The 26,106-nt window shown below is 50.6% G+C and overlaps 1 protein-coding gene across 1 annotated transcript in view; it reads left to right on the plus strand.

Moving 5' to 3' along the window:
• The window catches only part of CACNA1A (calcium voltage-gated channel subunit alpha1 A), a 312,111-nt gene that overhangs the window by 243,800 nt on the left and 42,205 nt on the right, over positions 1 to 26,106 (plus strand). The window contains exons 21-30 of the mRNA XM_032627805.1: positions 326 to 789; positions 2,445 to 2,583; positions 3,952 to 4,081; positions 8,537 to 8,596; positions 9,367 to 9,473; positions 18,052 to 18,151; positions 19,884 to 20,044; positions 22,360 to 22,497; positions 24,232 to 24,433; positions 25,923 to 26,087. Of these exons, the coding sequence (XP_032483696.1) occupies positions 326 to 789; positions 2,445 to 2,583; positions 3,952 to 4,081; positions 8,537 to 8,596; positions 9,367 to 9,473; positions 18,052 to 18,151; positions 19,884 to 20,044; positions 22,360 to 22,497; positions 24,232 to 24,433; positions 25,923 to 26,087 (1,666 nt within the window). The remainder of the gene's footprint in view (positions 1 to 325; positions 790 to 2,444; positions 2,584 to 3,951; positions 4,082 to 8,536; positions 8,597 to 9,366; positions 9,474 to 18,051; positions 18,152 to 19,883; positions 20,045 to 22,359; positions 22,498 to 24,231; positions 24,434 to 25,922; positions 26,088 to 26,106) is intronic.

A 26,106-nucleotide genomic window follows, 5' to 3' on the forward strand; every position in this document is an offset into this window, starting at 1 on the left:
GGAGGTTTGGGTTGGAGACATGCGGGCTCTGGCAGAAAGTTCTTTTCCCTTCTGATTTCTCCATGAAGGAGTAGCCTCATCTCTTAGGAAGCAGCCCTCCTGGCAGGAGAAGCACCACACTGAAACCTGGGAGGGTGGGCACTTACACTCCCACGGGGTCTTGAGCCCTAACAAGAACAGACCAGGCACCGGAGAGTTTTCAGGACACGGCCCCTCGACCGCCAACTTGTACCTCGAATGGTGGAATCTTAGGCAGGATCTGGAGACATTCCCTCTATGTTCTAACTCACTTATGGGTTCTTTTTCATTGGCCTGCCTGCCACAGAGAGAACCAGGGCTCCGGGGTCCCCGTGTCGGGCCCCAACCTGTCAACCACCCGGCCGATCCAGCAGGACCTGGGCCGCCAAGACCCACCCCTGGCCGAGGATATTGACAACATGAAGAACAACAAGCTGGCCACCGCGGAGTCAGCCAGTCCCCACGACAGCCTCGGCCACGCCGGCCTGCCCCAGAGCCCGGCCAAGATGGCGAACAGCACTGACCCCAGCCCCACGCCTGCCCCACCTGCCACGGCCGCCAACCCCCAGAACGCTTCCAGCCGCCGGGCACCCAACAACCCGGGGAACCCGTCCAACCCCGGCCCCCCCAAGACCCCCGAGAACAGCCTTATCGTCACCAACCCCAGCAGCACCCAGACCACCTCAGCTAAGACTGCCAGGAAACCCGACCACACCACGGTGGACATCCCCCCGGCCTGCCCGCGCCCCCTCAATCACACCGTCGTCCAAGGTATGAGCTCTAATCTCACACGTGAGCCGGCCCCCTGGGCTCAGTCCCCAGAGGCTCAGTTGGGTGACTCTGGACAGTGACTCCACCTCTCTGGCCTCAGTTGCTTCATCTGGAAAATGGGTAGAGACATAGTTCCTGCCCCCACAGGGCTGCTGGGAGAATTAAATGAGATAATATGCATACGATGCCTGGCAAGTATACAATAGGTTAGCAACATTTCCTGCATCCCAAATTCCCACAGAGGAGCCAGGGGGCCACCATATTTGAGGAGTCAACGGATTCCTCTGATGAAAATCTGGGGGAGTCAGATGATTCTTTAGGCCGGCGCTGTCCAAAAGAAATGTGACACAGGCCGCCTATGTAATTTTAAACTTTCTAGGGGAGTCCCCTGGCGGTCCAGCGGTTAGGACTCCATGCTTCCACTGCAGGGGGCACGGATTCGATCCCTGGTTGGGGAACTAAGATCCCGCAAGCCGAGTGGTGCAGCCAAAATAATTAATTAATTTATTTATTAAACTTTGTAGTAGCCATGTTAAAAGAAAGAAAGAAGGGACGAAAGGAGAAAAGGAGGGAGGGAAGAGGGAGGAAGGAAGGAGTGATTTTAAAAATAAAGAAGAAATAGGTGAATTGAACTTTAATAGTTAAATCGTATTTAACCCAAAATACGATTGATTTGTATCCCAAGTGTTAACATGTCAATGTGTCATCAATACCTTCTAAATTATTAACGAGCTACCTTACATTCTTTTTCTCGTACTCAGTCTTGGAAATCTGGCGTGTTTTTACACTGCATGCCGCAGTTTGGACTAGCCACGTTTCAGATGCTGGACAGTGCAGGTCTAGGACCTTGAGGGATTGGCTGTTTTTGCACCCCCCCCCAAAACTCCCCGTTGTAAGATTACGATCTGAGAAACACCAGGAATTCGGAAATTACCCTGAGCTTATTATTTTTAAGATGATAATGGTAGCCCAGTTCTATGCAAAAGCTGTCCATGAGTTTGCTCTATAAATGCTTGCCACAGTCCTACAAGGCGGATCTTGTCATTGTGCCCGTTTCACAGATGAAAAAACTGAGGCTCAGCAAGGCTCAGCCTGTCCACGGACCCATAGAGTGGCTAGGCTGCAGGATCAATGCTCAGGGGGATGGTGCCTCACCCCACTCAGGAGAGGGGTGTTAATGGGGGGAAACCCTGCAGTTTGACTGTGGGAGGGGCTCAGTATTCCCGTCTGTAAAGTGGGGCTCTTGCCTCCGCCTGCCTCCAACTGACAATATAAAGGTCATCAAAGGCTGGGGGGTAGGTCTATGTTAGTTTCCCGTGAGGGTCCCAGCAGACTCAAGGCTGTAGAGTGGTTGAGAGCAAGCACTCTGGGGCCAGGCTACCCGGGTTCAAATCCCAGCTTTGCCACATCCCAGCCATGTGACCTCAGGCAAGCCACTTCACCTCTCTGTGCCTCAGTTTCCTCATCTGTAAAGTGGGGATCATAAAGTACCAACCTCATAGGGTCAGGTGAGGATTAAATGGCATAACAGGGTGCCTGGCACGTAGTAGGCACTTTGCGTCAGCTGCTTATTGCCTGCTCCGGAGAGTAGGCAGGAGACCAGAGGTTTGTGGGAAATCGTGGAGGGAGCCCTGTGTTGGTTCTTGTCCCAACAGTGAACAAAAACGCCAACCCAGACCCACTGCCAAAAAAGGAGGAAGAGAAGAAAGAGGAGGAGGAAGACGACCCCGGGGAAGACGGCCCCAAGCCCATGCCCCCCTACAGCTCCATGTTTATCCTCTCTACGACCAACCCGTGAGTATGGCCCATGGCCAGGGCAGGGGGCCCAGGGCTCCCACTGGGGCAGTGGAAGTCAGGACAGAGGGCAGACCCAGACAAAGGGTAGTGGGGGAGAGTTGCCTCTAAGACCATTAGTCCCTAGGAGACCTTTGAGCAAATTAAAAAAATGATGTCCCTTTCTTAAGTCATATAAGATAGAAACTTATCATAAAGTACTGATTTTGTTGGAAAAGACCCCCTCCTGCCACCAACTAAAAAACACTGTCATAAATATCCCCATCTACACTGTCTGTGATGTGAGAGGTGTCCCTTAGAAATGGCTGCCTTGGGCAATGCACAACCTGTACAATTGTACATGGCAGCCCTGGTCCCTGAGCTCTGCTCTACAAGGATTTGGATTTTGGGTAGATGATCTCTGAGTTCACAGCCCTCTGTCTTGGGCATCCTTGAGGAGGCTGGATTATTTAGGGGAGAAGTTTATCGCATGTATGTCTTGGTGGCTCAGAGGTTGTTTTAGAATTGCATTTTTCCAAAGGGTATTTTTTGAAACCCTGGTCCCTCAAAATGCTTCTTGGCAAAGGAGAATCATGTCAAATAAGCTGCAGGGGAAACTGCTTTCTCTAACCTGCCTCTTGGAGCTCACCCTGTGCATTTACTTTTTTATGTGGTGGACATTATCTATTTTAATAAAGAAATTCTTATGTGGCACTTAGCACCAGGCACTCTTCTGAATACTTTACAAATAAAAAAATTTTCTCATAATAACCCTGTAGGGGTTGGTACTTTGCTTATCCCCATTGGACAGATGAAGAAACTGAGGTCCAGAGAGATGAAGTCACCCGCCCGAAGTCAAACAGCAAGCAAGTGGGAGAGCCCAGACAGACTGACTCCAGCATCCTTGTTCTTAGCCACTCAACCCTGCAGCCATTCATACAATCTCATGACATATTTATCATTATTAGCTCCACTTGAGGTTAATTATTTCATTATTCTCTCATGAGCATATTAAAGACTCTGATAAGGCCTGCAATTCATAATTTAAGTAACTAACTTTTTTGGAGCCCCTACCATGTACCAGGCCTATATTAACTCTTTTGATCCTCACATTCTTGTGAGTTAGGCCCTGTTGTTATGGTCATTTCACCGACGAGGGCACTGAGGTACAATAACTCGCCTAAACAGAGATGTGGATATCTTCCCTCGCTGAGGGCTCCCCTGCCCCAGGAGGGTCCCCAGATGAAGGAGCTTGTTACTCTGTTGGGTGTGGGACCTTGGGAGTTAGAGATCTCAGATAGTGGTAGGTGACATAAGGAGATTACAGAGGAAGGGGCTCAATAGCCCGTGGTCTGAGTGGACCTCTGCACGCCTACCTGTCCCCAACAGCCTTCGCCGCCTGTGCCATTACATCCTGAACCTGCGCTACTTTGAGATGTGCATCCTCATGGTCATTGCCATGAGCAGCATCGCCCTGGCGGCTGAGGACCCCGTGCAGCCCAACGCACCGCGAAACAATGTGAGTCCCACCCGGCAGGTTCCTTCCAGCCCAGCTACTCTGTCACGGGCCACTTTCTCCTGCATCATAAAAGCTGATAGCTAGGGTGGAATAAATGTTGGGTGCACCCCTGGGCACAGCTTTTGCGGCCACTGGTTGGGAGAGGAAGCTCTGATTCTCTTCTTGAGGAAGGATGTTCCTTGCGACTGTGGTTCTGTGTGCCTGGTGGGGAAGAGGTGGCCGAGAGGGGCTGAAAAGTGCTGGAATCCCTGGTGAGGGGAGTGAGTCTGGCAGGATGTGGAGATGTACAAGCTCTGCATGGAATGTGGGGGGTACTGAGACAGAGGGTGCCCCAGAGGCATCTCCTCTGCAGTCAGGTCTCACCACATGGACCTTTTTGTTTTGAGGCGAAGCTTTGAAAGAAAGGATTATTTTGACTCAGAGGCACCTCCTAAACTTTGAGCTTTGGGGAGAGCTGAAAAGCTCTCCGTTTGGGGGCCCAAGGTCTGCTAACAGCCCCTGTCAGTTGAGCACTTGCTGTGTCCCAGGCACAACCCCAGGTGCTTGGGGTATCCCCATTGGACAGATGAGGAAACTGAGGCTCAGGGAGGTTTAGTGACCTGTCCAGGGTCACACGGCAGAATTCCAATTCTGCCCCCACTAGATCTCCCGCTGCTTCCCTCAACTGTCACCATTTATCAAACACCTTCTGTGCTCATGTCCCCCCTTAAGTCCTGCCATGCAGGAATGAATGTGTGCCGTGGTTGAGAGGGGAAACCAAGGCACCAGCAGGCCAGGGCATCACAGAGGCTGGACTGGTGTCAGCGTCTCCTTCCCCAGCTCCTTCCTCTACCCCCATCAGCCCCCACACGAGCCATCTTCCTCTGGGAGTCAGGCCCTGCTGTCCTCGCTAAGTAGGTTAGGAGCCTTGGCGAGGCTGGCACGTCCCATAAATCAAGCCCGTCCTCAGCTTACTTTGCACTTTCCCTTCCTTCACAGGCCTGCCAGGCCCCCTGGGGACCCGATGGGGGAGATGGAAGGAAATAATTAGAACAAGCCTCCTGAAGGAAACTGGTACCAGGGCAGGGCTGAGGCTGCACTCTGTTATCTCCTGCTGCCTGGTTTCAACTAGGGACCCAGGGAGCCAGGCTTGGGGAAGGGGCGTCCCAAGAGGGGTCCGCAAACCCCCTGCTGGCTCTAGGAGACTGGAGCAGGCTTTGTCTCTGGCAGGGAGGGGATGGGCATGGAGGGTCCAGGGGGACCACTGCAGCTCCTGGGACTGTAGAGAACCCTGGCAGGGCTCAGACCAGCCCCCATGGAGCGTTTGCAGAGCTCTGGTTCCCCTGCCCCATCCCCATTGCTCCATCTCACAGTTGAAACAACTCTCCTCGAAGCCCTCCCTCTTCTGGGCTTCCCTGGCTGTCTAGTGGTTAAGACTCCACACTTCCACTGCAGGGGGCACGGGTTTGATCCCTGGTTGGGGAACTGAGATCCCCACATGCCGCGCGGCCAAAAAGATAATAATAATTTTCTTTCTAAAAGCCCTCTCTCTTCGAGAGCATGGTAAAGCAGCTGATACCCCGGGCCCCCTCCCGAGTTCTTTTTATTAGCTGATCTAGAACAGGCCTCAGAAAAGTGCACAGAACACGTATGATCCATTCATTTATCAAGTGCACTCCCCCACGTAAGCACCACCCAAGCCAAGAAGTAGAACAAAACTGAGCGTGACCACAGGCACCTCTTGGATCGCCCCCATCCCTTCCCTCTGGAGCTCGGTTCACAAGTGGGAACAAGGTCTTCAGACATGTTTGGGTGTTGTGAGTTGGGACAGGTGGAGGGCCGCTACTGGCCTCGAGAGGGTGGGGACCAGGGACACCGTTCATCACCCTGCAGCGCATAGGGCAGCCTCACCACAGAGAATGACCTGACGCCTATTGTCAACAGTACTTGAAAAACCCTACCTTAGAGGTATCCAAATCCCCACTTCTGGAAGGAGCATTTCTTAGCTGCTCTGATTTTCCCACCTGTACGTGCATCCTTAAACACTAGAATTTTTTTGCCTGTTTCTAACACGGAACAGATGGGATAAATTCTATGCATCTCTCTGTCACCCAGAATCGTGTCCACCATGAGATGAGCACGTATTGATGCTGGTAGTGACAGTCATTCTTTTCCGTTGCTGTTGAACGTTCCGCTCCATGCCATCATTTGTTTACGCATCTTCCATTTGACGCACATTTGGATTGTCTGCGGTTTAGAATGCTGTCACGGCATCCCCTACCCCCAACATGGGGCCCCTGGGCTTGACTTTCTCCAGGGTCTAAAACCAGAAATGGAGCTTCTGGATCATACATAGAATTTACATGTGGTTGGCCCCAAAGGTGCAGCCAGAATGTTTACTCGCACCAGCAACGTACAGGGCTCCCGCTGCGCCACGGTCTTGCCCACACTTGGTGCTGTCAGCTCTCTCGTTTAGCCAACCTGGTGGGTGTGGAATCTCATTGGGACTTTGATTTGCATTTCCCCGGGATAAATGAGACTGAGAACCTTTTTGGACTCCAGTGAGCCACAGAAAATTGCCTTTTGTAGAGGTCAAAAAGATCTACACGTTAGATACGGTTGAACCTAATTTCTTGGTCTTTTGATTTCCTCTTGCTCCACTTATTAAGCTCTCCAGAATTGGATTCAGCTGACCACCTGGCCTGCCTTTCCCCCCACCTCCTTTCCTTCCTTCTTTCCTCCTTTCCTTCCATTCATTGCTTTATTTAGTAATTATTTAATGAGCAACTGCTGTGTGCCACGTGCTGAGCTAAACATCAAGGATTGACAGGGTATGAGACAGTCCCTGCCATCTCAGAGCTCACAGAGCACTGGGCCTTTATCCATGCTGTGCCCTCTGCCCGGTGCACCTGAAATGCTCTCCCACCACCATCCCCTCAGCCTTCCCAGAACCTTCCAGCCCCTGGCTGCACATCCCAGGAAGTTAGCCATCCTGGCCGCTCTGGCCTCCACTGGCCCTTCAAGCACCACACATAATGAGAATGTGAGTGGTGACCACACAGATCGCAGATCCCAGCTCCTGCAGGACCCAGTGCAGCCACAGCTATTCATGCATTCGTTCAGCAAACATTTCTTGAGTATGCCTGGCCCTGTACTATAAGCTGGAGATGCCACAGGGACAGATAAACATCCCCGCCCTTGTGAGGTTGACTTTCAGGTTGGGGAGGTAGACAGTGAGGTTATTAATAACTACAACAAATAGTGTGTCAGGATGTGACAAGTGCTAGGGATGAGGGATATGGGGGAAGGAGTAGACTTGGTGGAATTTTAAACAGGCAATCGGGGAAGGCCTCACTGAGAAAGTGATATTTGAGCCAAGTCGTAAAGGAGGAGAGAGAGGGAATCAGTTGGAACATGGGGAAGAGCATTCCAGGCAGAGAGAACAGCCTGTGCAAAGGCCCTGAGGTGAGAACATCCAGGGTGGCAGAATCAGAGGGAGCAAGGGGGAGAGTAGGACAAGATGAGGGCAAGGAGGTGGACAGGCAGATTGTGCAGGGCCTCGGAGGCCACGAGGAGGACTTTGGCTTTTACCCGAGTGAGGTGTGAGCCACAGAGGGTTCTTGAGGAGAGAAGAGGGTGGTGGGTGACCGGACTTGAGTGCTCGCAGGCGCCCTCTGGTGGCCATCCTTAGTAATTACCAGCCCTTACTTCTCCAAGGCAAATCTGATGAAGTCAGTCCCCTACGCTTACCAACGTGCTGGGCACTGTGCCAGCACACTCAACATCCTCATGCCAGGGTCACACCATGGATGTGCTATGGCATGGCCAGGAAAGGGGCCAGAGTGCAGGATGTTGCCCGTCCAGACAGAAACCACTAATGCCTGGTCTTGTGTAAAGTGGGGTGAGGGAGAATCAACCCACCCTGCTGAGTGTGTGGCCCCGGAGTGGGGAGGGAGATGGGCACCACAGTGAGGTTTGTCCCCAGTGTCTGTCCTGGACGGCTAATCATGTTTAGGAAACCCTGTGTGGGAACAGTTACTCACCCAGGAGACCCAGCAGGTCAGAGGCACTGGGGGATCAGACCTGTCACCCACAGAGATGCAGGCCTCCCTGAACTTCCCTGGGGCCACCTCTAGTCCATATAGTGCTTTGGGCAAATAAAAAAGGCACCCTTTCCTTTAGTAAGCAGACCAGCCTGGTAGAGTGATTTTTTTTTTGCTAGGACTTTGCTGCCATCTGCTGGACTGTTTCAGTCACAACATACAAATCTGCCCTGAGACAGTGGGAGGAGGCCCTTGGGTAGTGCACGACCTGCCCAACCGTACATGGATGCAGCATTTCCTCATGTGGATGGAGATTCTGCTCCCTGGGGACTTTGTTGGAGGCCACACACCCCAGTGGACCAAGGATAGGTGCACGGGGGCTCTGCTGGAGCAAGCCAGTGATCGGCTGCTCCCTTGCTTTTATCCCCTGCAGGTACTGCGATATTTTGACTACGTTTTTACAGGCGTCTTTACCTTTGAGATGGTGATCAAGGTGAGTGCCAGGGCTCCACAGTATTCTGCACCCTCAAGAATGCCACCCTGGTGCAGGAGGCTCTCCCCAGAGATTAGAAATGCTTGGTGTGTTTGAGGAACATCAAGGAAGCCGGTGCATCCAGAAGGAGTGAGAGAGGAGGGTGCGGAAACCAGGTCAGGGAGATGAGCAGGGAGGGACGAATCATGCAGAAACTTGGGGGCCACAGGGAGGACTTAGGCTTTTATCCCAAGTGAGGTGGGAGCCATGGAAGGTTCTGAGCAGAGGGACATGATTGGACTCAGGTGTTCACAGCCACCCTCTAGCCTCTCTGGGAGGGCAGGCTTGAGAGGGGGAGCAGGGTGGGTGGGACCCAAGAGAACTGGGAGCAGGCGATTGCACTGGTCCAGGCAGGAGATAATGGGGACCAGCCCAGGGTGGTGGCAGAGAAGGTGGTGAAAAGTCGGCAGATTCTTGGAAGGTTTGGAAGACAGAACCAACAGGGTTTGCTAATGTATCTGATGTGGGGTGAGGAACCCAGGGGGATCCCAAGGTTTTGACCTAAGAACCAGCAAGTCAGAACTACCTTTCACAAGGTGGGAAGGCGCCTTGGGCAGGGGCTCTCGCTCCTCCCCCAGGTCCTCTGGCCACCGTCCCAGCCCTTCAGGATGAGGTGGTCCCATTGACTACCATGCCCCCTCCTGTTGCGCCTCCTCCTGAGGCTGAAGGGTGGATGCTGCTGCCCAGGGTGGGGATGAGGGATCAGAGCGCTGTCTCTTCTCCTCCCGTAGATGATCGACCTGGGGCTCGTCCTGCACCAGGGTGCCTACTTCCGTGACCTCTGGAACATTCTTGACTTCATAGTGGTCAGTGGGGCCCTGGTGGCCTTTGCCTTCACGTAAGTGTCCTCTCGAGGACTCCTCCTGCCTCTTCGTCCCTCCGTCCCCAGCCCATTGAATCAGGGGACGTGTTCTCGGGGTGTAGAGAAGGGGAGAGTGGGCTCCAGGGTGGTGGGAGGCATCCGCATGCCACTGGGAAGAGCTTCGATTGGCTTCTGCATGATGCCCACCACGGAGGAAGAAGGAGAAGCCCTCCCACCTTCTACCTCCTCACACAGCCATGCCACCGACCCCTTGCTCTGCTGCTTTCCGTAGACTAGCCCCACCGGGACATCTCATCTTCCTTCTGCTCTACAAGCTCTGCCCAAGCCACTGTCTCTTTGGGGAGCCCCTCAAAAGACAATCAGGAGACGAATGTGCATGAGAATTTGGATTCCCCACCCTGTGCCCGAAGGCCCTGTAGTTATAGACCTGATGACTCCCCTTGTGTGTCCTGAACTTCTCCTGGCAGTCCTAGGACGCTCTGAAAGGTCATGCCTCATCATGCAGCTCCAAGATGGTGCCCGAATTCTGGGCAGCCATGTCAAAATCGTAGCTGGGTTTTGAGCAGCCATTCCAAGATGGCACCCGAATTCTGGGCAGCCATTTTAAGATGGCACCTGAGGGCTCAGTAAGCATTCCAAGATGGCGCCCAAAGGCTTAGTAGCCGTTCCAAGGTGCGATTCCAAGATGGCATCCGAGGGCTGAGTAGCCATTAGCTCTTAGGGCCCTGGTAGCAAACTTAGCAGTATATTCCTCAACTTGTAGACGCTTGGGGCAGGATGGAAAAACCTAATCTGCCCCTAATCCAGAAACAAATCTTCTTAGGGACCCTGTCTGTGCCCATCACAGTGGACCATTCCCAGAAAGAAAAGCCTCAAAGGGATTCGGACCCACCTCACCCATATAATGAGAAATCAGGGGCTTCCCCTTTGCCTCTGCCTCCTGGGCCCCTTCTCAGCAGACCTGGAAGAGTTCTTGAATGGCCCACCTGACCAAACAATGAGGACTTGGTTTTTCAGGAGGCCAGTGTGGTGGCCCGTTTCCAATTTAAGGGCTAAACTGGGCCATTCTCAGATCCTCCCCTGGGAACACAATGAGATCAAGTTGTGTCAAAAGAGCAAGAAATCTCCAGAGTTTCTGGATGCCTCTGAGCTGGTGGAGATGTACCATGAAGGTCAGGAAGCTGAATGTATTTCTGACTCTGGCCAGACTTCCCACCCCCTTTCTCTTTGTCTTCTACTTTCTCCTCCTTTCTGTGTCTGCTCTTTTCCACCCCCTCTCCTTTTCTCTCTTTCTTCCTCTGTCCCTCTTCCACTCTTCCTCCTCTCTCTCCCACTTTTTTAAGTAATTGAGTATTTGATCATTAGAACGATGGAAGAGATCATCTCAAAAATTGAAGAAGTTTGGCTACATTTTCATTAAGATGTCCTGTAGGTTTAATACTAATAATAATCAAAGTGCACAGGAAATTAGAGGAGAAAGATTACCACAAATAAGACAAGGTATCCATGGCCTTCAGATATAAAAAGCAATTACAAATCAATAAGAAACACTGACCCTTAATAGGTAAGTGAGCACAGGATTTAACACAGAAATTTCACAGAATGCTGACTAATAAAAATGAAAAAAAAAAAACCTACCTCATTGGAATTAGGAGATATATAAAATACAAACAAGATACAATTTGTTTCTTATCAAGTTAGCACAAATTTCTTTCCCCAAAAAAGATTCTAAAAGGTAATACACTGTGTATATGAGAATGTAATGAACTATGCTCCTCCCTCTGTCCATCAGTTATGTGAGCAACTTCTACAAGGTGTCAGTCAGGCACCATGCTAGGTCCTGAGAAAGTTTCGATTCTGAAAAGCCAAAACATTTGACAGCCCTCATCCTGGAGTGAATCCATCTCAAATCCCCTTCCCTCCCTTGCTCCTGTTTCTGTCTTTCTCCTTCTTTATCTTTCCCCTTTTCTCTCTCCTTCCCTCTCTCTGACTCCCTTTCTGTCTCTCTCTCTCTCTCTCTCTCTCTCTCCACCTCCCCTTCCCCTCCCTCCTCCCATCTCCCCTCCCTCTTCCCCTCTCCTTCTCCCTCTTCCTCTCCTCCAGACTCTTTTCTCTCTCTCTCCCTTCCATCCTGTCCTTCGCCTTGACCTTCTGCCTAACCTGGGCCCCATGGCCTGGAGAAGGCAGACACTCTGCCATTTGCTCTGGCATCAAAAACCCAGTCCCCACCATGTTCTGACCTGGGGTAGTCTTCATGTCCAGGGAAGGCAAGTGTAGGCAAGCACCCATCCCACATTTCCTCCAGCCCTCCAGGATGATGTCTGCCCAGCAGCCCCCAGGTCCCCCAGAGCTCAGAAAGAGATCACATCCATCTCTCCACACACAACACCCCCCTTTGCCAGCTGTGCCCTGGGTGGTGGGTTTTGCCCTCCGTGGCCACCACTGGGTGTAGTACAATAGAGGTAGCGTCTGCTGCCCATCAGTTCATCCTTGACACTTTCCTTCCAGACCTCTGTGGGAGCCAACAAGCTTCAGTGCTGAAGAGGGGGCCCCCACTATTGCCCTGTCCCCTCTCCATCCCTCATTTGGCCTCCCAATTTGGGAAAAGTGTGGCCTTCGAAAGACCTGGGAACAAGCCTTTCAAACCATAGAGCTTTACCATGATGGGCCACCGTTCCCCTGGAGCTACAATTAGGCTCAACTTTAAGCAAACCTGATCTGCGAAAACAAAATTGTTTTTCCACCCAGAATCAAGCAAAATGGTTCTTTGCGTCTGCAAAAGAATCTGTCACAGGGAGCTGATTCTGTTTTTTAATTTTTGAGCTTTTGTTTTAAATATAAAGTTATACAAGGGCATTCAAAATGAGCCTCCAGCTCAGAGAAATTTAGCAGCGTCTTTGTAGAGTCCACCTGTGAAGCTGGTTTTATGAAGTTGCTACAGGCATGAAGCCAGCCAGTTAATGCCATTGAAAATCCCTGTTTCCAATTGTTTTTTTAAATTCCTATGTGAGGAAAGGGGCTGGACAGGGATTTAAGATCATCCCTATGAGTCCCAGTGAGCTCGTGGATCTTGCAGGAACTGGGGTGTGTGAGATTTTGCCAGTGGGGTCCTGACAGGTGTTGGGGACTCTCTTGGGGTTTTAGAAGAGCTGACAACCCGGGGAGCGCCTTTATGTGATGGTCACAGGGATGGAAGAGGTAGACTCTGAGACCCCACCCCTGCCACACCCTCCCCACCTCACTGCCAAGAATCTGTCACTGCCACTCCTCCTCCAGGGCAGGGCCACAGGCCGGGCACAACTGGCATGCACCTTGATCAAGCTGCTCCTGCATGCCTTAGGCCAATCTGCCAGAAAGCCAGAGAAGGGGCCCCCCACCCAGGCTGCTACATTTTTCCCCAGAAAAGTTTCAGAATCCTCCCTCTGCCTTCAGGTTTCTGGCCTCTCTTACCTGAAAAGGTCTCTCGCCCTACAAGGACTTTCCTTATTGTCTTTCCTTGTTACCAGACGGAGGTCACATCGGCAGGAGTAGGTGTTACTCTGAGAGTCTCCACTTGAGTGTCCAATCCCAGAGTCCTTTGCTTCTTTTCTTTCTGTTCTTTTAACTCACATTATCTGTCCTATGTGCCTGTCTCCTCATAGACAAGGCTGAGAACCCCAACAAGTGTTAAATGAACCTGATGGTGTTAGGAAAAGCTTCTAGCAAGGCTGTCCGGTTTCTCTCTAGATGTGCAAGTCCCTGAACCTCTCTGTGCCTCAGTTTCCCCGTAACTTTGACAAACCTGACTGGGTAATAATGATAGTGACAGCCTCCATTTACTTAATCTTTACAACCCCACGCAGGAAGTTCTCTTAGTATTCCTTTTTTTGTACATGAGGAAACTGACGACCAGAGAGATTGTGGAGGGCAGTCAGCTGTCAGATTGAGGGTTGCTGCCCATCTCCCAGCACTGAACATGGAGACTTTCACAAGTCAGCAGGATGAGGAGGCAAGGATTCTGCAGTGCTGTGACTGTGGCCCCGTCTCGGACATGGGGAAATGATCCCCGCGGTCCTCCAAGGGATGTGTCGAAGCTCTCCCGACGGCTTCCACCCCTCCTGCACCTCCCCCAAATATCTGTGTGCGTGTGTCCTGCTCCATCTACTGACTGTGTGCTGTGTCCATGCGACCACCATTAACACACCATTTCATGAGTCACCGCACTTGACATCATGCTCTGTGCCCATGCAACGGGGTAGCCAACTGACATTTCTCAGCAGCTGGCAAATCATGACCCTGCCCTCACTGCCAAGAGTCCATCTGGGGCTGCCACTCTTCCCTCAGAGCGGGCCAGCACGGCCGGCAGAGCACCCTGATCAAGCCACTCCTGTGTGCTCAGGAGCCCAACTGCCAGGAAGCCAAAGAAGGAGCCCCCGGGCTGCCTTTTTTTTTTAATCCCCATCCTCAAAACAGCCCCTACCCCTGAAGGCATTCTTTTGTGTGTGTGTAATGAAATGGAAAGAAGATTAGCATGCAAGACACACAAACCTGGGTTTGAATCTCAGTCTGCCACTTCCCTGGCTGTGTGACCTCGGACAAGTCACTTTCCCTCTCTGAGCCTCAGCTTCCTCATCCGGAAAATGGGTATAATGGTACCACCTTGCCACAGACAGTTGCAGTGACATTCAGAAGACTCACATATTACACCTAACATCATCCATCAGGCTGGGCAGAAATCACTGTCACTGAAAAATTCCTCAATAATCCAAAAAGCAGAATCTATACAATTCTATCTATGCAATAATTCCTAGATATGTTAAGCTTTGAAAGCCACTGAGGTAAAACGAAAGGTAGCAGGGGGAAGAAAAATCCAGTGGGAATATTTGTAAGACCCATTATGTTTTTAATGTCACTAACTTCAAACGGGGGTGGCAGGTGGGATATTCTGTAGAGAACCTGCTTGGCAGTAGGGCTTCCACTGTTCTAATGGCAATCAAGTTTCTTGCACCTTGATCTCCAGTCATGGTTGGAGGGTCATAATGAGACTGAACCTTGATTCCAAAGATGAGTTGTACAAGGGGCCACTGCCAGATGCAGAGAGCTTCCCCCAGGCCCACATTTTCCCAGAAGGCTCTTGAGAGTTGCCCCTTAATTTCATCCCAAATTGGAACTCTTAGCTGCCCCCCTTCTCCTTCATAACTTAGGGGGTAAAGCCAAAGCCATAGTTACTGTGTATCAAGCATCAGCCCCCCAAAGGTCTGTTTTACAGATGAGAACAATAATTAAGGGCAGTGCTGGGAGTCAAACCCAGGTCCCCCTAACTCCAAAGCTCACCCCCTTCAAGACATTCTAAACGACTTCCCTGGCAGTCCAGTGGTTAAGACTCCATGCTTCTGATGCAGGGGCCGCGGTTGGGGAACTAAGATCCCGCATACTGCGAGGCGTGGCCAAAAAAAAGACATTCTAAAAATTTCCAGTCCCAGAACCTCTGGAGAAAAGGGGTTTTTCTCCAGCTCTTGGCAGGGACCTTCAGTGGCGAATTTGCCTTTGGTAGTTGATAATTTTGGGCTGTCCTGCTACTTGGAAATTCGGCTTTCTTGGTGCTGTTGGGCAGTGCCGGGGGCCAGCCAAAGGCAGGGGACGGAACAAGCGTCTTGCAGATGGAAGGATGGATACCATCCAGGGCCACGAGCCTAAGGCGGCCCCTCCTGGTGCCCAGGCAGGGCAGGGGAGTGCCCAGGTGTGTGTGCATGTATGTGTGTGTTCTGTGTTCTTTCTTCTGAGGCCGCTTACGATCTGTCTCTCCCTCCGACGCCACGTCACCAGGAGCAGTACACGGTAAAGTGCCTCTCTCTCTCCCTCTCTCTCTCTCTCTCTCTCTCTCTCTCTCTCTCTCTCTCTCGCTCTCTCTCTCTCGTTCTGTCTCGTTCTCTGTGCTCTGATGCAGCCACACTGGTTCTGGGCCTGCTTCTGTAGCCTTGTGTCATTGCCACCGTCCTGTCGCCTGCAGTGACCAGAGTCCCCTCAGCCTGCTCCCCAAGGGGCAGGAGCCTGGAGGGGTCTTGGCCACTGCCTCTCATCAGGACCCACCATTTAGCCCAGTTCTTGGAAGAGAACATAAAGGGCGTGGAAGGGGGTCTCCCCATGGTCTTATTTCAGTAGGGCAGACGAGCCAGATGGGTAGTTATCAGGGGAGTGAATGTCCAGCTTCCCAGATGGGAGAAGCGTGGACAGTCCAAACAACCAGGGCTTAGGCTTTAAGAGGAGTAAGTAACCCCCCCACCCCGCAACAGGAGCATCTACACTCTTTGAAAATCTGGTTGTTTTCTGTAAGAACACCTTGGTCAAGCCATTCCTGCGTGCTCAGGGGCCAAACTGCCAGGAACACTCTTGAGGATTGTTCTCAGCCTCTCCCCAGGGAGACGTGCCTCCTAGGAGAGAGACCCCCAGAATGCCCATGGAGTCATTTTTAGATGAGTAGATGTGCCCCAGGAGGTGTGTTCCCAAATGTTAGCAGTTTGGCCCATCAAGATTTTAGCCCGTTCCACATACAACCTAGATGTCCACTTGCTTGACGTTTTTTCCACCAACACATAGTCTAAACTTCATTTTAGTTTTGCTAGAACACTTTATGCCATCCCCTTACAACCAGTATTGTTAACCTCAGATAGAACAGGCAACTGCCAAAGTGAATCCAACAAGAATGAAACAGTTGCGTGACAAGTTGTTACATTCAAGCTGGGTTCTTTGTTAAAAGGGAAATTCGTGTTAGGGAGGCATTAAAGACCTATGAACACATAGCAGAAACTTCCTCTCTGACCACAACAGGAGGCCTGAAAGATAACTTGAAGAAAACATAGCTGTTTCCCTGTGTGATCCCATTCCTTAATTGTGTTCGTGATCTGCCTGAAAATATCTCAGTGACTCTCCTGACGTGTGTCTCATACTTTGGGTGCACAGCCTTGAGATAATAATGATTGATGACTTTGGTTTAGAAAAGAAAATCCCATGTTCAGACTGCTGAATCCTGGAGCACGGTTGTGGCTGGCAGGTTAAAGTCCAATTCTCTTTTCTCTGAAAGATGAGAAAAAGGAACCCTAAAAAAAGCAAATGTCAAAAAAAAAAAAAAAAAAAGCAAATGTCACGAAAAATATTTTTGCACCTGGATACCTGGGCACACCACGGTGGGTGTCTCTGGGGCAGATCTACTCATGACCCAAGAGAACTGTAGGGAGATGTTTGCTAACTGGCCCCCAAAGACCTCTGATCTGGATCCATTCACATGTGTCCTGAAACTACACACCAGGCACATGCTGGGGGCAGAGACAAGAACCAAGGTTAAAGGGAAAATGAACACATAGGAAAAGAAATCACAGTTTCACCTTTGAAGAGTTTTCTGTCTAAAGCCAGAAGCCAATGACAGGAACAAAGGTGATTCTGAAACAGCACTGGGGTCTGGCAGAGCCCAGAGGCAGTCAGTGGAGGCTGTCAGATGAAGGGACATTTACCTTGGCCTTTGAGGGCTGCATCGTTCTGTGAATGAAGAAGTGGAGGAAGGGCATTTCTAGCAGAGGGAACAGAAGCAAAAGAATGTGGCTGGGGCTTGGGTTGTGTAGTAATCAATGGGAACGCAAACAGAAAGGTAAGTTGGACTAGATTCCTAAGAGCCTTGAATGCCGAGCTAGGGGTTTGCACTTCTAGGAATTCAGCTGCTCCAGAAGGAGTTGGAGTAGGAGCGTGACATGGTCATTGGTTTGGGCCACTGTGTGCAGAAAAGATGGAAGAAGAGAGAGACAGGGAGTGGGGGGAGAAAGTTGGGAGGTGGATAATGGGGGTCTGACCTATGATGGTGCCATGTGTAGGAGGGTGACCCATTGGGGATGAGGATGGAGGACAGGAAGCTGAACACGAGTGTTGGGTTTCTGGCTTGGGCAGCTGGGTGGGTGGTGAGTTCCATTAATCACAAGCCTTTGATGGCCACACCCAATGCCTTCCTTTTGGGGGCGCTTGAATCATGGTTGGCTAAGGGTGTCATGATATCTGCAGTGCTAAGACTCGGGCCCAGTAGACCCTGGGCTGAACCCCTATGCAGCAGTCTGAGCTCAGATACCCTGAAAGAATGAGGCAGAGATTCGACATCTGATGTTCTGGTTCCTTCCGCTCCTGTGGGCTCAGGGAATAGTGGGGCAGCGGGTGGGGGAAGGGAGCTCTGGTTTAAAGGCCACTTTAAGCATTTCCTGGATCCTGTTGGAAGAGGGAGGAATCCCATTTTCTAAAAGCTCACTAAGACCACCTCCAAAGAGAGCACACAGGGGGCAGCCAACTTCCTCGTGCTGGATCCAAGAGCCACCCCATGCAGCTGTACAGGCTCAGCCAGGGCCCTCAACAAACCCTGAGACCAAAACCACAAAGGGCCATCTACTCACTAGCTCTTGAGCCCAGATGTAGCAGGGGAGCTGACTACTCTTCTCCGGGAAGGACATGACTATGCCAGGCCCACCCCAGACTCCTAAGCCTGGGAGGGTGGGGCCACTTGGGGCTGTGGACCACCCACCACCCAGCCTGACCTTGGCTCCCTCTTTTCCCTTCTCCCCATTCTAACATGCCTCCACAGTGGCAATAGCAAAGGAAAGGACATCAACACGATTAAATCCCTCCGAGTCCTTCGGGTGCTACGACCTCTTAAAACCATCAAGCGGTTGCCAAAGCTCAAGGTGAGATTGGGGTATGTGGAAGATCTATCAGGGTTGCCACGTACAGTTGAGCAGGTTGCACACTGCTCAAGGACAGTACGTTGAAAGGGATGCTGCTAACAGCACAGCCATTATATGTGGATATACTTATTACTACAACTCTCCAGTAGATGGCAGTAAAGTGAGTTCATGGAACAAAATCTGTATATCATGGTAATTTTCCAATAGATGAAATGTCTCTTGCAAAGTTGAGATCCCTTTTCTTAATTCCCATGAAGGCATCATGTGGATACAGGGCATAACCCTAATCTGGGAAGCAGGAAACTAGGTTTCTGGTCCCACATAGCCTTTAACTTTTCACCTGCCTATTCTAGGGTCCAATATCTCCTGTTCCAAAATAGCATGAACCACCAGAGTCTTTCTTAATATGTTGCTTTAAGTCACTTTATTTTTTACCTGAGTGGATTTATTTTAAAAGGAAATGCTTGTCAAGTTTCTTAAGTTGGAAAACCAAAACCCACTGTTAATAGAAGGTAAAACTAAATATCTGTTCAAAATAGAACTGTTATTAAAATCTAGCCCAAAATAATTGCCTGCCAAAGACTTTGAGCATGGATACTTGCTCTTTCTTGGTTAGAAAGGAAAAGTACAGGGACTTCCCTGGCGGTCCAGTGGTTAAGACTCTGTGTTCCCAATGCAGGGGGCACAGGGTCGATCCCTGGCCAGGGACCTAAGATCCTGCATGCCGCATGGCGCGGCCAAAAAAAAAAAGGAAAAGTGTAAATGTTAGGTGTTAACACAGTAACAACTAAGGAAGACTTTCTCCTTCACTCAAAAGGATTGAAAGTATTAGAGAGAGAATAACTTTGCGACCATGTGATTCAGTGTTACTTGGTCTTGGGCTCCTATAGGACCTGAAAGTACGTCTGATATAACCGGTGGTGTGCCCCTCCCCCATGATTTGGAAAATAATGATCCGAATGCCCCCTTTTTGTTGATAAATATTCAAAGAGGAAATGTGGCCGCCCTCTGGACGGGAAAGCTTGCTTGCATTGAGATATGTGGAACCCAGAAGTAGCCGGTTCAGTGGCTCTTTGCCTTTTTCTGGGTCACAGCCCCCTTTGAAAGCCCCATGAAAGCCATGCACTCTCTCCCCCGGGGGAAGCCGGCAGAGCTAACGTGTGATTCCAGTAGGCTGACAATCCTTGATGCCTACTTGTAGTTAGGACCCGCTGTGATTTAATAGCAGGATGTGGTGGGGAACATTCCAGGCTGGGACCCCTGCCTTCTCTAGAGGAGGATGGAAGGATTCCATCTTACGCAGGGCACGTGAAGTCAGCTCGCAAATCCAGAGTGCCCCCAAGTGATCAGTGGGCAAAAGGGAGGGGACCACAACTCCAGATTATGGGGAGGGGAGTGACGTGAAGCAGGGACACAGAATGAACAGGAAATGACATCTTCATCGAGGACCTTTCCTCTTGCCCTGAAGAGCCATGAGCTTACCTTGGAGAAGCTCAGAGAAGCAGCCCCATTTCCCAGGGGTTAAAATTGGGGGTTTTCGATGCATAAAAACTCAGAATCGGGTCGAGCCCCAACATTTCTCAGAACTGCGTGGCCTTAACCGAGTAACTTGGATCACGTCCTTGCCCGTAAAATAGGAATAATGACAATACTTGGGTATGATGAGCGGCTGGAGGTGGAGGCCGTGCTTGTTCCCAGCCCCTCACGCTGTCTCTCCCACCCCACCCACCAGGCCGTGTTTGACTGCGTTGTGAACTCACTCAAGAACGTCTTCAACATCCTTATCGTCTACATGCTCTTCATGTTCATCTTTGCCGTTGTGGCCGTGCAGCTCTTCAAGGGCAAGTTCTTCCACTGCACTGATGAGTCCAAGGAGTTTGAGAAAGATTGTCGGTGAGTCTTGACTCTCCTAGGCATCCCCATCGGGGCTGGCAGGTAGGGGGCGGCCAGATGCACCAGACTCTGTAACCGAAAGTGGGGTCCGGCTGCTCACCGCTCAAAAGCCAATAGAGAGGCAAAGTTGGTAGCAAGGAACGTTTGCTTTATTTTGCCAGCAACTGCGGGCGGGGGGGGGGGGGGGGGGGGGTTGGTGCAGGGAGGGCAGACTCTCGTCCAAAGGCCAACTTCCCCCCGCACTGACAACCAGTGGACAAAAGTTTTTATAGATGGAGAGAGGGAGCTACATGTAGAAACAGCACGGTCAGCTGTGACAGTCAACTGTTTTTTTTTTTTATTTATTTATTGTATTCATTTATCTTTGGCTGCCTTGGGTCTTCGTTGCTGTGCATGGCTTTTCCTAGTTGCGGCGAACGGGGGCTACTCTTCGTTGCGGTGCGCAGGCTTCTCATTGCCGTGGCTTCTCTTGTTGCGGAGCACGGGCTCTAGGCGCGTGGACTTCAGTGGTTTTGGCACGTGGGCTCTAGAGCGCAGGCTCAGTAGTTGTGGCTCACGGGCTTAGTTGCTCCACAGCATGTGGGATCTTCCCGGACAGGGCTTGAACCCGTGTCCCCTGCATTGGCAGGCAGATCCTTAACCACTGCGCCACCGGGGAAGCCCTGACAGTCATCTGGAAACTGGTCACACGGTTGTCTGATCAGCGTCATCTTGATTGTTTTAAGTACAATCAATCTTCAGTTCCAGGGTCAGATTCTTCCCATTTCCTTGAGGCCAATTCTCAGAATTGTGGCAGCTTTTGTCATGGCTACAGTCTGGTCATCATGTAGTTGACTTCTTCTACCTGGTGGGGTTTCAGTATCTATGAGGCAGATCAAAGGATCTGGCTCAGAATATTATCTATAGCCCTTGAGAAGGAACTAAAGGTCCTTGACTATGCTTAGTGACTAAACTCTTATTATTTGGTCTCCTTTGACTGTTTTCCTTTGCTTCTGCATTTTCTCACTTATATGATTAAACTCATATTTTGGCTAAAGTTTTTGCATAGACAAAAGGCAGGCTAAGGACATGGAGGGGGAAGGACCACAGGGTCCTCTCCATTTCATCCTGGGCTTGGAAACTGAGGTGTTGGGCGTTGGGGGTGACCCGATTACAACCAGCTTGGATCTATAAGTAGAAAGAAAGACAGTTTTGGAATAGGAGCCTCTGATCCATGGCTTCAAGATGAGCCATAAGCTGGTTGCTTAACTTTTGAGTTGCCACCTTTGTCAAGTAGGGGATATTAATACACATCTCGGTTCCCTTGTATGAAACCTTTATAGGCAGATGTGTTCCAAAATACTTGGAGATTTTTAGAAATATTCTGGGGTGCATGTCCCACACAGCACACAACACAGTTAAATTAATGCAGCCCTGTGATCAAATGCAATATTTCTGCCTGGGAACATACAACTCCAAAGCAGCCGCGGACAATAGGCATGGCTGTGTTCCAATCAGACTTTCTTTCTGGAAACTAAAACTCGAATTTCTTATCATTTTTATCTGTCATGAATGAATTCTTTTAGTTTCAACCATTTAAAACTGTAAACAACCATTGCTTAGCTTGTGGGCCAGATCCAGATTTGGTCTGCAGGCTGGAACTTGCCAACTGCCGGATTAGGAAAAAATGTTTGGTTTTCAGAGCTGTCTGGATTTTGGAATCGTGGCTAAGGGACTGTGGACCTGAAATCCCCCCATCTTTGGGTCATCCTCATGATGGAAAGTTCTGGACTCAGTCCAGGAAAGTGCTGCGCCTCTCACTGACCAAGCGCTCAGTCAATATTGCTTTTGTCACTAGTATAAACAATTAGTATGCACCAAAGGGCAGCCGGTGGTTATTCTGGTGGCTGGTTCCTGGATTTGGAAGGATCCCAGGCATTGGGCTAGGAGTCTGGGGCTAACCTCTGTTTCCTACCCTGAGAAGGAACAGCGAGCGGCTGCCCCCCTTGGCCTGATGAACCCAGAAATGTGCCTGTCTCAATTCCTGCTCTCAGCTTCCCCCCAAGCCTGAGGCTCCCACCCTTGGGTCTAGAAGTGTTCGAGTTGGAAAAGGATACAAGATTCTGAGTTGGCTCTCCCACTGGACACAGGGCTGTGGCATCATCTGTGGATTTATCTCCAAATGGATGCACACAAGCTCCAGGGAGAAACGGGCTTCCTGGGCTGTGGGAAGCAGCGTGGGCTGGTGAGCCCCTCTTCCTCCCCCTCTCCCTTCTGTCTGGTGGCCAAATACGGGCGTCCCTCCATTTACTAATGGTCACCACTTTCTGTGGCAGTGGCAAGTACCTCCTCTATGAGAAGAACGAGGTGAAGGCGCGGGACCGAGAGTGGAAGAAGTATGAGTTCCATTATGACAACGTGCTATGGGCTCTGCTGACCCTCTTCACCGTGTCCACGGGAGAAGGCTGGCCACAGTAAGTGGTCCAGTCAGAAAGCCCCACAGGAGGAGCTCGGGGGGCCTCCAGCGAGCAGGAGAGGAAAGGGTCCAAGAGCCCAGTGCTGAGAAAGGTCTGAGGGAGGGAGGGGTTTGCTCCTGGCTTCCAGAAGTGGGGACAATGCAAGATGCAAGACGTCAGCAGAACAGTATCGGCCATATGTGGTTGGGCTTCTCGGGGCAGAAATCCAGCGGTCGCGTGGCTTGCCAACCCCTTGAGTGTATGGGGCTGTATGCTCCCAGCACAGGCACCGTTTCTAATTTACAGAAAGGCCGCATGTACGTACACATGCGGTCGCATCCTCTTAACCCTTCCGGTGCTGGTGAACAAAAACCTCCAAGCCAGGGGGATGTGAACCTGGCATTTTCCAAGTCGGTTTGACCACAGGACCAATCTGTCCCAGACAGGGCTAAGGCTGGGGTGACACGGGGGAGACTGACTTGTGCGAGTCCAAACTTTAATTCTTTTTTAAGTTTTTTTTTGTTTGGGGGGGTGGGTTTTTTATGCGGTGGGGGGGGTTGGCCACGGTGCGTGGCATGTGGGATTTTAGTTCCCCAACCAGGGATCAAACCTGCACCCCTGGAATTGGAGGTACAAGTCTCAACCACTGGATTGCTAGGGAAGGCCTCAAAATTTAAATTTTTGAGGTTTTGTTCATCAGGGGCTTTGGGGCATTTCTTTTGACTTTTTAACATGTTGCAGGAAATACTAAATATTACAGTGAAATGTTATTTATCTCGATTACCGAGGGGTTTGACACCCGCTGAATTTGTGCCCATGGCAAGTGCCTCCAGAGGTCTCGGCTGAATGCAGGTTGAAGGTTTGGTAGTTTCCGGTGGCTACCTTCAGCATCCTCACCTCCCTCCCTCGCTCAGCAAACACCCCAACCAACACAGGCCTGTCTAATCACCCATACACACACTCAGTATCCACACGCGCGGGGCCAGCGCTAGCCCTTCAGGCACCTCTGAGCGAATTTTTAAAGACACCCATTCCTCAACAGACTTTACTTCCATCTGTCAGAAGAGCGTTGCAATATACTTAATGGTCTTGCTCCAAAAAGGCACTTTATGGCCACCTGCCAAAAAGCTGTCACCATTAATACACAAATCTATCAGGTCTACAGTATGAATGGTGCCCCTTAGATGCAGAGCACTTGAGCAGTGAGTGATCTGTGCAAATGTACAGAGCAGCCGTGCATACACGCACTTCCGTGTGCATCCTCATTACCCCTCCTTGGCTCCCACGACCACCTGTGCTTAAATATTCACACACATACACACACACACACACATACGCCTGCCTCCATGACCCCCTACTCACTCCCATTCATCACCACAAGCCTGGTTTCAAATCCCACCTTGGCCGCATCTGAGTGGGTGATCTACAGCCGAACCTCAGTTTCCTTGTGTGCAAAACGGAGCCAGTAATAACCTCCCTGAGAGGGTTGCTGAGAAAATGAGTAAAATGTTGAACATCATTTCTGGCACGTAACAGGCCCTCAATACAGGGCAGTAGAAGCAACTGACATTGCTGTCAACACTCCCCACAGGCAAAAGAGGTGGGAAGATTACAGCTTCATAAAGTAACCACAGTGACTGCAGTCAGAAATCAGTGACGACTCTTCATTTCTTTTCTGTTTCCTCTTAATATTTTCCTCCATTTCTGTTCCCCTGTCTCACTTTCCCCCTCTCCCCACCCCGGTCCTCACAGGGTCCTCAAGCACTCCGTGGATGCCACCTTTGAGAACCAGGGTCCCAGCCCTGGGTACCGCATGGAGATGTCCATCTTCTACGTTGTCTACTTTGTGGTGTTCCCCTTCTTCTTTGTCAATATCTTTGTGGCCTTGATCATCATCACCTTCCAGGAGCAGGGGGACAAAATGATGGAGGAATACAGCCTGGAGAAAAATGAGGTACCACTTCCCACTTACATCCCCACTTAAAAACTGACACCCCCCCATCACACATGCACACACACACACATACAGAGGAACCAGCTTCTGCGGGCGTCTGGGGAGGGAACAGCAGCATTCTTCAAGCAGAATCCAGTCTGCATGAAGGGCAGCCCTTCATGGGGTTTCCAGAGGAAAACACATCAGAGAGAAGTTGTGTATGTATCAGTCAGTTTGGACTAGGTTATGATGCGGTAACAAGCAGCCCTTGCATCTCGATGCCAGATATCCACAAAGGAATTGGACTGCATGTCCAGGTGGCTGTGCTCCATGTCATCTTTATTCTGGTTCCCCTCTAAGATGCTTCAGATAAAAAAGAGAGAATGGCAAACCATGGTCCAACTCTTGTGGCTTGTGCCCAGAAGTGACGTGTGTCACTTCTCACATTTCATTAGCCAGAGCTAGTCACATGTCTGATGTCAGTGGGGCAGGGAAGTATAATCTCCCCCAGGGAGGGGTGGTGAATATTTACGAATGAAAATCCAGTCCACCAGAGAGTATACGCATGACCTTTTGCTTCTCTAGAATCATCCAAGCTAGGTGGGGGACCTAGAATGCATTCTTCCTCTGCTTTGTTGGCCTCTAAGACTAAACAATTATTATTCCTCCCTGTCTCCTTCCCTCAAAGAGAAGGAGAAGCAAAATAGTAGGTAAGAAAGAATGGTTAGGGTTCACAACATGGGTGGACCTAGAGATTATCATACTAAGCGAAGCAAGTCAGAAAGAGAAAGACAAATACCATATGGTATCACTTTATGTGGAATCTAAAATATGACACAAATGAACGTATCTATGAAACAGAAACAGACTCATTGACATAGAGAACAGACTTGTAGCTGCCAAGGGCGTGGGGGGTTGGGGGGAGGGAAGGATTGGGAGTTTGGGATTAGCAGAGGAATCCTATTATATATAGGATGGATAAACAACAAGGTCCTACTGTTATAGCACAGAGAACTATACTGAATATCCTGTGATAAACCATCATAGAAAAAAATATGAAAAAAGCAACTGAATTGCTTTGCTGGATAGCAGAAATGAACACAGCATTTTAAATCAGCTATACTTCAGTAAAATTTTAAAAAAGAATGGTTAGGCTTCAATGTCAGACTCTGGTTGAAATTCAAGGTTCGCCCACTAGGCAGCTGTGCCACGTCAGGCTTAACCTCTCTGAGCCTTTATTTTCCTCACCTGCAGAGTGGGAGCTACTGATAGTACCCATTGGTCATGTTTGCTAAGGGGATTCAATGAGATCATGGGGGAGTGTCAGCACAAGAAAACATTCATGGCGAGGAGCTTATGGGGGGTGTGGGGTGGGCAGGAGAGGCAGACATCCAGGCAGACATCCAGGCAGACGTGCAGAAGAGCTGCATCGAATGAGACGGGGGCTGCTGGGTGTCCAGCCGCCTCTCTCCTGCCCCAGGCCCTCACACCGCTGCGCTCTGTCCCGCAGAGGGCCTGCATTGACTTCGCCATCAGCGCTAAACCCCTGACCCGACATATGCCCCAGAACAAGCAGAGTTTCCAGTACCGTATGTGGCAGTTCGTGGTGTCCCCGCCTTTCGAGTACACCATCATGGCCATGATCGCCCTCAACACCATCGTGCTTATGATGAAGGTGAGTCCCCCCTCCCCCC

The sequence above is a fragment of the Phocoena sinus genome, chromosome 3 (genome assembly GCF_008692025.1).
Source record: "Phocoena sinus isolate mPhoSin1 chromosome 3, mPhoSin1.pri, whole genome shotgun sequence".
NCBI lineage: Eukaryota > Metazoa > Chordata > Mammalia > Artiodactyla > Phocoenidae > Phocoena > Phocoena sinus.